Source organism: Mobula hypostoma, chromosome 11, assembly GCF_963921235.1.
Source record: "Mobula hypostoma chromosome 11, sMobHyp1.1, whole genome shotgun sequence".
NCBI lineage: Eukaryota > Metazoa > Chordata > Chondrichthyes > Myliobatiformes > Myliobatidae > Mobula > Mobula hypostoma.
This window is the reverse complement of record NC_086107.1, coordinates 74,821,575-74,832,510: the sequence shown is the minus strand read 5'-3', so window position 1 is coordinate 74,832,510 and position 10,936 is coordinate 74,821,575. Positions and strand designations below refer to the sequence as shown.

Genomic DNA, 10,936 nt, shown 5'->3' with positions numbered 1-10,936 from the left:
TAGGAATGTTGTGCGTGATTGACTTATTTCCTCGGAGAGACTCTCTGGGTCTAAAATAAGTTTTCACACAGTTAATCAAAGTAGAAAGGACTGCTCTACATTGGGAGGTATGATGGTGGCTGTTATTGTAGGGGTACAAGTGCGGGTCAGTGGGTTTCCAATAGGTGCCATGTCCGAGGCTACCATCCAGTTTCCGTCGTATTAGAATGTCCAGGAATGCCATTGTAAATTGAATGTTTCTCAAGGAGGAGTTTCGATTGCACTTACTAATCCACCTAGTTATTAGGTAATAATTTCTGGATTGCTGTCTGTGCCACATGCCAGTGAGGGTAAAAACAGGATAATCTGGCAGATTAATGCGTGGCTGCGAAGCTAGGGCAGGGGACAGGGCTTCAGGTTCTTGGATCATTGGGATCTCTTCTGGGGGAGGTATGACCTGTTCAAAAGTGACAAATTGAACCTGAACCTGAGGAGGTCCAATATTCTCACAGGCAGGTTTGTTAGGGCTGTTGGGGAGGGTTTAAACTAATTTGGCAGGGACTCACTAGGACAGATGGTAAAAAAGCAAAGATGGCGTGCAGTCAGACAGTCAGGACCAAATGATAGGACAAAATTGCAGCCAGCAGGGTGACTATCAGTGCATTAGGGATCCAGAATCAAAAACGGTAGCAAATACAGAACTCAAAGTGTTATATCTCAATCCACGGAGTATGAGAAATAAGGTGGATGATCTTGTTGCACTGTTACAGACTGTCGGGTATGATGTGGCCATCACTGAAGGATGATGGATAGCTGAAGGATAGTTGTAAATGGGAGCTGAATGTCCAAGCTTACATGGTGTATTGGAGGGATAGGAAGGTAGGCAGAGGGGGAGGCATGGCTCTGCTGGTAAAGAATAGCATCAAATCAGTAGAAAGATGACATAGGATCGGAAGATGTTGAATCCTTGTGGGTTGAGTTAAGAAACTGCAAGGGTAAAAGGACACTGATGACGGTTATATACAGGCTGGAATGTGGACCACAGATTACAACAGGAAATAGATAAGGTGTGTCAAAAGGGCAATATTATGATAGTCATGAGAGATTTGAACATGCAAATAGATTAGGAAAATCAGGTTGGTAATGGATTTCAAGAGCATAAGTTTGTTGAATGCCTACGAGATGGTTTTTTAAGAGCAGTTTGTCGTTGATCCTACTAGGGGATCAGCTATACTGGACTGGGTGTTATGTAATGAACCAGAGGTGATTAGGGAGCCTAAGGTAAAAGAACCCTTAGGAACCACAATATGATTGAGTTCAACTTGAAATCTGATAGGGAGAAAGTCTGACATAGCAATATTTCAGTGGAGTAAAGGAAAATACAGTGGTATGAGAGAGGAGTTGGCCAAAGTATTCAAATGGCAAAATAGAACAACCATGGCTGACAAGCGAAGTCAAAGCTAATGTATAAACAAAACAAAAGAGGGCATATAACAATGCAAAAGTAAGTGGGAAGATAGATGTTTGGGAACCTTTTAAAAACCTAGAGAGTAACTTAAAGAATCATCAGGAGAGAAAAGCTGAAACATAAAAGCAAGCTAGCAAACAATATCGAAGTGCATGGTAAAAGCTTTTGTGTAAAAATAAAAGAGAGATGAGAATGGATATAGGACCTCTAGAAAATGAGGCCAGAGAAATAATAAGGGGAACGAGGAGATGGCAGATGAACTAAATGAGTATTTTACATCAATCTTCACTGTGGAAGACATTAGCAGTGAGCCAGTTGCTGAATGGTGCGATGGAAGAGAAGTAGGTGCAATTACTATTACAAGGGAGAAGGTGCTCAAAAAGCTGAAAGACCTGAAGGTACATAAGTCACCCGGACCAGATAAACTGCACCCTAGGGTTCTGAAAGAGGTAGCAGTACAGATTGCAGAGGCATTAGTAATAACCTTTCAAAAATCACTGGACTCTGACATGGTGCCAGAGGACTGGAAATTGCAAATGTCACTCCACTCTAAGAAAGGAGGAAGGCAGTAGGAAGGAAATTATATGCCAGTTAGCCTTACCTCAGTGGTTGGAAAAACGTTAGAGTCAATTGTTAAGGATGAGGTCATGGAGTACTTGGTGACACAGGACAAGATAGGACAAAGTCAGTATGGTTTCCTTGAGGGAAAATCTTGCCTGACGAACCTGTTGGAATTCTTGGAGGAGAGATAAAGCAGATGTTGTATATTTGGACTTCCAGAAGGCCTTTGATAAGGTGCCACACGAGTCTGCTTACCAAGTGAAGAGCCCATGGTATTCCAGGAAAGTTACTAACATGCTTAGAACATTGGCTGATTGGTGGGAGGTAGTGCGTGGGAATAAAAGGATCCTTTTCTGATTGGCTGCCAGTGACTGGTGGTGTTCTGCAGGGGTCAGTGTTGGGACCACTTCTTTTCATGCTGTATATAAATGATTTAGATGATGGAATAGATGGCTTTGTTACCAAGCTTGCAGATGATCCAAAGATTGGTGGAGGGGCAGGTAGTGTTGAGGAAATAGGTAGGCTGCAGAAAGACTGAGACAGATTAGGAGAATGGGCAAGAAGATAGCAAATGAAATACAATGTTCGAAAATGCATGGTCATGCACTTTGGTAGAAGAAACAAATATGCAGACTATTTTCTAAATAAGGAGAAAATCCAAAAATCTGAGATGCAAAGGGACTTGGGAATCCTTGTGCAGAACACCCAAAAGGTTAATTTGCAGGTAGAGTCAGTGATGAGGAAGGCAAATGCAATGTTAGTATTCATTTCAAAAGGTCTAGAATACAACAGCAGAGACTTGATGCTGAGGTTTTATAAGGCACTGGTGAGGCCTGACCTTGAGTATCAGGTCACTCGTCTGAGTGCAACTGGTACCATGTAACTCAGTACTACCTGTCACATGGTCGGGTGGTCGGCGACTAAACTGGCTCCCCCACCAGGCTTGCCTGGTGAGGAGGGTGGCTTGACACCCTGCAGGATGAAAAACAAGACCTGTCAAAGGGTGGGTGAACCCTCTCGTAGGGTCAACGGCCATCTAGCAAACACATGTACTGAAGCACGGAAAGGGCATCCCTTGGATCGAAGCTTGGTCTGGCCATTCACTGCAACAGAACTTCCCCCAGCCATCTTGGACCTCACCATGCCACTGGATCCGGGAGGGAATGTCAAGAGCGTGGGTCTGGACTTGTGCAACCCCCTCCTCACCTAAAATCCATTCATGCACACGCTATTCCTTTCTGAGGTGTGGGGTATCCTCAAACCCCACTAACTGACTGAAAGGAACCATCATCATCCTGTGGGATGGATAGCCAGCAAGACTGTGAACAATTCTGGGCTCCTCATCAAAGAAGTGTTGTGCTGGAATTGGAGATGATTCTGAGAATGAAAGTGTCATCATACGAGGAACATTTGATAGCTCTGAGTCTGTACTCGCTGGAAATTAGAAGGACGAAGGGGGATCTCATTGAAAACTTTTGAATGTTGGAAGACCTAGACAGAGTAGATGTGGAAAGGATGTTTCCCATTGTGGGGGAGTCTAGGACAAGAGGGCACAGACTCAGGATAGAGGGACATCCATTTAAAACAGAGATGTGGAGAAATGTCTTTAGCCAGAGGGTGGTAAATTGGTATAACTTATTTCCACAGGTAGCTGTGGAGGCCAGGTTGTTGGAGTATATTTCAGGCAGAGCTTGACAGTTTCTTGATTGGACACGGCATCAAAGGTTACAAGGAGAAGTACGGGGAGTGTGATTGAGGAGGGAAAAAATGATCAGCTGTGATTAAATGGCAGAACAGACTTGATAGGCCAAATGGCCTAATTCTACTCCTATATTTTGTGGTCTTATGATATTTAAATGGCAACCACCTACAAAGGGAGTGATTTTGGCTTCTTTTCATCAAAGGGAGAATACTGGATTTATCCAAAGGATTTAGTTAAAAATGGGTAAACAATTTGTGGGTTTGTTTCTTATGAGAACTGTTCTCTATTTATTTTGCCCGTCAATAACAGGACAATCCTGAAATTTGCTTTGGTGAGTGACACTTATTTCAGTACATTGCTACTTTTTTGTGCATTTTATGCAGTCCTGGGTAGGTCTGTAGTCTAGTGTAGTTTTTGTGTTTTTACGTTGTTCAGTGTAGTTTTTGTATTGTTTCATGTAGCACCATGGTCCTGAAAAACATGGTCTCTTTTTTACTGTGTACTGTACCAGCAGTTATGGTCAAAATGACAATAAAAAGTGACCTGATGAAGTGAATAAGTACACAGGGATTGGATAAGTATGTCTGAGGGTAAGAGCAAATATGAACGTGTACTTGTGAATGTATAAATATATAGAGATTTAAACATACATTTTAAAGATGGAAAAGGTTTTTATATGTAAAAAAGTTTGTGTAATACATGTGAATACCTTACCCAAATAAAAAAAATATTAAAAAGTGACTTGACTTGACTTCAAACAGCATTACAAGAAGGGATCTTTGATTTGCAGTTAATTTACTCAAACATTGCAGTTTCCAATGTTTGAAGTGACTCTGACTCAGTTTTGAATGGTCAAGTTTTGCCAAAACTATTGTAAAACCACCTATTCAACTGAATGTCTATATCAACAATACTGTGGAGGGTTTACATAGATAGGTACTTACTGGTCTTCCACCTAACCCTCATCTCTCTGCACAGAAAGATAGCTACTAAATATATGGAAGCTATGGGACACTATATATGGAACACTATTAAAGATCATGCCGATTTAGCTAATGACGTTTTGCAGAATCCACCCTTTTGGAGTAAAGTTTGGAACTAAGTTCTGAATGTTAATGTACATGCTTGGATTTGCTTTTCACATGTTATTGTTGTTCTGCTCCTTGTTCTAATGATTATCCAATGCAATGTATTTCCAGCTCTTAGCTCCATCTCTCTCCCTCCTGTCTTCTCCTATCATTTCGGATCTCCCCCTCCCCCTTTTAAATCTCTTACTATCCCTTCCTTCAGTTAGTCCTGACGAAGGGTCTTGGCCCGAAACGTCGACTGTACCTCTTCCTACAGATGCTGCCTGGCCTGCTGCGTTCCACCAGCATTTTGTGTGTGTTGCTTCAAGGTATTTTCCCAAGCATTTTCCGATAGCTACTTAAAACAACTTAGTTTACATGCTAAATGCCATTCTAAGTCTCTTTTTGGTGATTTTATCATCATGATGTTGTCTTACATTGAGTATAATGTAACTGTACCTCATTATATTTTACTGATTAGTATATGCCAAGCATTTACTATGAAAATAGGTACATTTTATCATGTTTCTTTTATATGCTTTTATACTGATCCTTAAATATGCCAGTGTTTTGATACTTATGTTTTATGCTGGTGTTCCTTTTATACTGTATTCACTCACACATGTAACTGATAGTCTGATCCCCAGATTTTCTGTGGATCAAAATGGGGGGGGGGGGGAGATATTGGCAATGAAGTATGAAGAAAGTATCAAACTCGAATGAGTCATGGATACTGGAAGAAGACAAACCAGTTGCTCTTGCCATGTACTTGATGGAATGGATACTGCCATTTTGTGAAGCTGCTCTGTAACCTCCATTTTGTGAGCCGTCTTGTGAACTGTTTTGCTCAGGAGTAGTTCTATCAAAGTGGTTTAAAGTGGGCACAGTGATGTTCCTGATAACCTGATGAACTAGAGATCAGTTCCAAAAAAGAAGTTTGTTGGTGTGCTAGAACATGCAGGTTTATGAATCGGGGAGTCTGTGTCTGACTGGAGGAATCTGAGTCTAGTAACTGGCTGGTCTGCTCTGATTCAAAACAAAGAGATATTCATTACAAGTTGTTACTTGTCAGAAGGGCAATAAAATAATGCTGGCTTGGAGCAGAGCCACTGGGAAACGGACACATGTTAGTCACAAACAAGAAAAAATCTGCAGGTGCTGGGAATCCAAGCAACACGCACAAAATGCTGGATGAACTCAGCAAGCCGGGCAACATCAATGGAAAGAGTAAACATTCGATGTTTGGGGCAGAAACCCTTCAGCAGGATTGGAGAAAAAACACTGAAGAGTAGATTAAACAGGTGGGGGGAGGGGAAAGAGGTGATAGGTGAAACCTGAAGGGGGGAGGAAGAAGTGCTGGGAAGTTGGTGAAAGAGACACAACACTAGAGAAGGGGGGAGTCTGATAGGAAAGAACAGAAGTCCATGGAGGAAAGAAAAAGGGGGAGGAGCACCAGAGGGAGATGATGGGTGGGTAAAGAGCTAAGGTAAGAGAGCCAATTTGTGCAGACAACCACATATACAGTGAGGTACCCCAGTGAATAATAGTATCATCCCATTTAGGTACTCACAGGCGTGACGTATCCCAGAATGTCACCTTGGAAGTGTTGCTCTCTCACTTTCGTAGCACAGTAACTCTTCTGCTCCCTGACAATATCTTTCGCCTTTGGATCAGTGACAACAAGGCCTCGATCCTGAACTAAATGTTTCGACGGTCCTGCCTAACAAGAGCAAACACTGATGTTTATAACAGGCTCCAAACATGCTAAACTGACTAATCACAAGTGCTTCTGCAGCCAGGGTGTCTAGGCACTGAACTTGCTGTAATGCACCATTTTTCAGCAGGCTCCTGTGTCAGTTGAGAAAGAATCAAAGCCCCATAAGGTCAAGGAGTTTTTAACATCTACCTGAGTCACCCCAACAGATTAAATAGCCTGTAGTTTGAATGTCTCATCCTCATGACAGCTTTACCTCAGTAATCTTATATCCAATTGTGGAAATTTGAAATATTAGGAGAAAATATTGGAAGCATTGAGAATGTCAGACAGTATCTGCAAGGGAGAGAAACAAAGTTAAGAGACAGTGATTTTTCCCAGTGTGGTGAAAGGTCTTCAACATGAGATGTTAACTTTACTTCTCTACTTGCAGAGATGCTGCCTGACCCACAGAGCACCTCTATTTTAAGTTTCACCTCTCCTCAGTCAGGGCCATAGAGTTGGTGAGAATGTCCACAAGAAAGTGAATCTCAGGGTCGCTGATGGTGACATGTGTACTGTCAAAATAAAATGTATTTTGCACTTTGGCCCTATCCCAGATCCTTGACCTCAGACGCCTAAACTGAGCTCCTTGACCCCGGACTCTTCACCTGACCCCACCATCACCCTGGACCCTTGACCCCAAGACCCCAGTCTTGAACTTAACCCGGGAGAGAGGCCAGAGCCCAGGGATCGGTCCGGCCCCAGGCCCCGGTCGGCCCTCCGCTCCCCAAACCAGCCAGCCCTTGCTCTCCCGAACTCACCTCCTCCTCGGGGCTCCGGACTCCCGCCTTCTTCACGTCTTTCTTGGAGAGAGTGGCGCCGGTCAGCAGGAAGGGCAGCACCGCTACCCAGCCGCACCACTTCATCCTGTCGTGGTCGTGGTCACCGCCGGCGCTTCGAGCGGCGTCTCGATTAAAGGGGAGTGGATTAAAGGGCCGGTTTTGGCCGATTCCGCGCCGTTTGGCGGGAGGCGGGAGACGGGAGACCAGTGCGCTGATTGGAGGCGGCGAAGAAGTACAACCCGCCGGGTGGTCCGTTCTGAGTGGTTGGAAGAACTATCAATCAGGAGGTGGAAGGGGCGGTACCAGAGAGCCTCGATTGGAGAGCATGTGATCCAATCACAAAGAAGAGAAAAGCTGCAGATGCGGGAAAGCCAAATGACATAGGAAGAACTCTGCAGGTCAGGCAGCATCTGTGGGAAAGAGTCACGGCCTGAAACGTCAACTGTACTTTTTTTCCATAGGTGCTGCCTGGCCTGCTGAGTTCCTACAGCATTTTGGGTGTGTTGTTTGGAGAGTATGTGATTCGGAGGGCTGTTAGACAGACATCTTACGAGGGCACAGAGCTCCTTTATGTAGTTTGGTTTCAGTAGGCGGGAGTGTGTAAACAACAACCTCCTGGGGTGTGTGAAGAGCTTTATTATAATTAGGGTTGCCAACTGTCCCATATTAGCCAGGACATCCCGTATATTGGGCTAAATTTGTTTGACCCATCCAGGACTGCCCTTGTCCCGTATTTCCCCTGCTAAGGTAGAGCGTTCCTGTGCAACCATTCGTAAGCGGAAATGGCGTAAAGCGAAGAAGCAATACCATTAATTTATATGAGAAAAATTTTTGAGCGTTCACAGACCCAAAAAAACCTACCAAGTCATACCAAATAACACATAAAACCTAAAATAACACTAACATATAGTAAAAGCAGGAATGATATGATAAATACACAACCTATATAAAGTAGAAATAATGTATGTACAGTGTAGTTTCACGTAACAGAATTGGGATGATTAAGCCAAAACCAATTTGTAGAAAAAACCGGCACATACACGCATGCGCACATAGGTGTCCGCACAAGGCTTCATGGTCATGGTAGTCTTTCTCTGGGTAAACACAAGGGTCCCGTATTTGACTGCTACTTTTGTCCCTTATTTGGGAGTGAGAAAGTTGGCAACCCTAGTTCTAATGGACCTGAGAATGAAAACTGTCCAGTTTGTGCAGCCACTGAGCAATTGTCAATCTGAAGAGAGAACTGCTTTGACTTCTTTAAGAATGAAGATGGAGAAGCTGTCTGCAGTGGTGGAACAGCGGACATTAATGGGAATAAAGAAACTGCAGATGCTGGAAATCCTGAAATGCACACTTAATAGGTTGGGCACATCTGTGCAGAGAGAAATAGTCCAGGTCCCATCCTCAATTTCATGGTTGAAAGTTGAATCCTGGTTTATTATCACATGCACAAACACACGTATGCATGTACAATGGAAATCTTATTGCATCGGAACCACAGGCATTTCCTACAAAAAGTAGTGGATACGGCCCAGTCCATCACGGATAAAGTGGATACGGCCCAGTCCATCATGGGTAAAGTGGATACGGCCCAGTCCATCATAGGTAAAGTAGTGGATACGGCCTAGTCCATCCCAGGTAAAGTGAATATGGCCCAGGCCGTCACAGGTAAAATGGATACGGCCCAGTCCATCATGGGTAAAGTGGATACGGCCCAGTCCGTCATGGGTAAAGTAGTGGATACGGACCAGTCCATCATGGGTAAAGAGGATACATCCAGTCTATCACGGGTAAAGTGGATACAGCTCAGTCCGTCACGGGTAAAGCCCTCCCCACCATTGAGCACATCTACATTGAGAATTATCGTAGGAAAGCAACATCCATCGTCAAAGACCCCCACCATCTAGACATGCACCCTTCTTGCTGCTGTCATTAGGAAGAAGGTACAGGAGTCTCAGGACTCACCACGAGGTTCAGGAACAGTTAATATTCTTCAACCATCAGGCTCTGAAGAAAAGGACATAACTTCACTTGACCCATCACTGAAATGCTCTCCCAACCTATGGATAGGTTAATCACTTTCAGGAATAGTTATTCACCTATTCACTTTCAGGAATTCTTTACCTCATGTTGTTGATATTTAATGTTTATTTCTAAGATTATAAGACATAGGAGCAGAATCAGGCCATTTGGCCTATAGAGCCTGCTCTGCTAACCTTTTACCCTTCCTTAGCCCCACACCCCAGCACTCTCCCCACAACCTTTGATGCCGTGGTCAATCAAGAACATATCAATCTCCGCCTTAAATACAACGACCTGGCCTCCACAGCTGCCTATGGTAACAAATTCCACAAGTTCACTGCCCTCTGGCTAAAGACATTTCTCCACATCTGTTTTAAATGAACACACCTCTATCCTGAGGCTGTGCCCTTTTGTCCTAGATCCCCCACCATGGGAAACATCCTTTCCACATCTACTCTGTCTAGACCTTTCAACATTCGAAAGGTTTTTTTTTATCAGGTTTACTATCACCGGCATCTGATGTGAAAGTTGTTAACTTAGCAGCAGCAGTTAAATGCAATACATAACCTAGCAGAGAAAAAATAATAATAAATAAACAAGTAAGTCAATTACATATATTGAATAGATTTTAAAAAGTGTCAAAACAGAAATACTGCATATTAAAGAAAAAGTGAGGTAGTGTCCAAAGATTCAGTGTCCATTTAGGAATCGGATGGCAGAGGGGAAGAAGCTGTTCCTGAATCGCTGAGTGTGTGCCTTCAGGCTTCTGTAGCTCCTACCTGATGGTAACAGTGAGAAAAGGGCATGCCCTGGGTACTAGATGGTGCCTTCTGAGACACTGCTCCCTGAAGATGTCCTGGGTACTTTGTAGGCTAGTACCCAAGATGGAGCTGACTAGATTTACAACCTTCTGCAGCTTCTTTTGGTCCTGTACAGTAGCCTCTCCATACCAGACAGTGATGCAGCCTGTCAGAATGTTCTCCATGGTACAACTATATAAGTTTTTTTTTGTAATATAATTTTTATTGAGTTTTCAAAAAGAATACATGAAAAGATAAAATCTACCCTCCCCCCTCCCCTTAACCCTCCCTCTGCCCCCATATATAGTCCTACCTAAAAAGAAAGAAAAGAGAAAAAAAAAGAGCCGCCTGGGTATTGGAAGGTTTCCACATGGTCCATGGGATTCAAAATAAATTTGGTATAATTATTCGTTACTTTCCCCAAGGGACCAAGATCTTTATCGGAGCACTTAAATATGCCATCCTATCTTTTGTAAATAAGGGCGCCAAATATTCAAAAATGTTACATATTTATCTCTTAAATTATAAGTAATTTTTTCGAGTGGAATAGAACTAGCCATTTCATTATTCCAACGATCCATACTTAAATACGAATCAGATTTCCAAGTAACTGCTATAGTCTTCTTAGCTACTGCCAATGCAATTTTTATAAATTCTTTCTGATATTTATTCAATTTAAGTTTCCGTTTTATCCCTTCAATATCACCTAGTAGAAATAATACAGGGTTATGTGGAAGTTGAGTTCCAGTAATTTGTTCCAATAAGACTCTTAAATTTATCCAAAAGGGTTGAATTTTAA

General features: G+C 42.9%; 1 protein-coding gene across 3 annotated transcripts in view; it reads right to left on the bottom strand.

Annotated features, from left to right (window-relative positions):
* The window catches only part of chid1 (chitinase domain containing 1), a 96,127-nt gene extending 88,619 nt beyond the window's left edge, over positions 1-7,508 (bottom strand). Inside the window, exons 1-2 of one of the 3 annotated variants that reach the window (XM_063062292.1) lie at positions 7,295-7,508; positions 6,348-6,497 (exon numbers count right to left, since the gene is read on the bottom strand). In XM_063062292.1, the coding sequence (XP_062918362.1) occupies positions 6,348-6,497; positions 7,295-7,399 (255 nt within the window). In that variant the 5' untranslated portion in view covers positions 7,400-7,508. Of the gene's footprint in view, positions 1-6,347; positions 6,498-7,294 lie in introns of those variants that run through there. The other 2 variants (XM_063062293.1, XM_063062291.1) reach the window with 2 other exon arrangements.
* Positions 7,509-10,936: the final 3,428 nt, after the last annotated feature.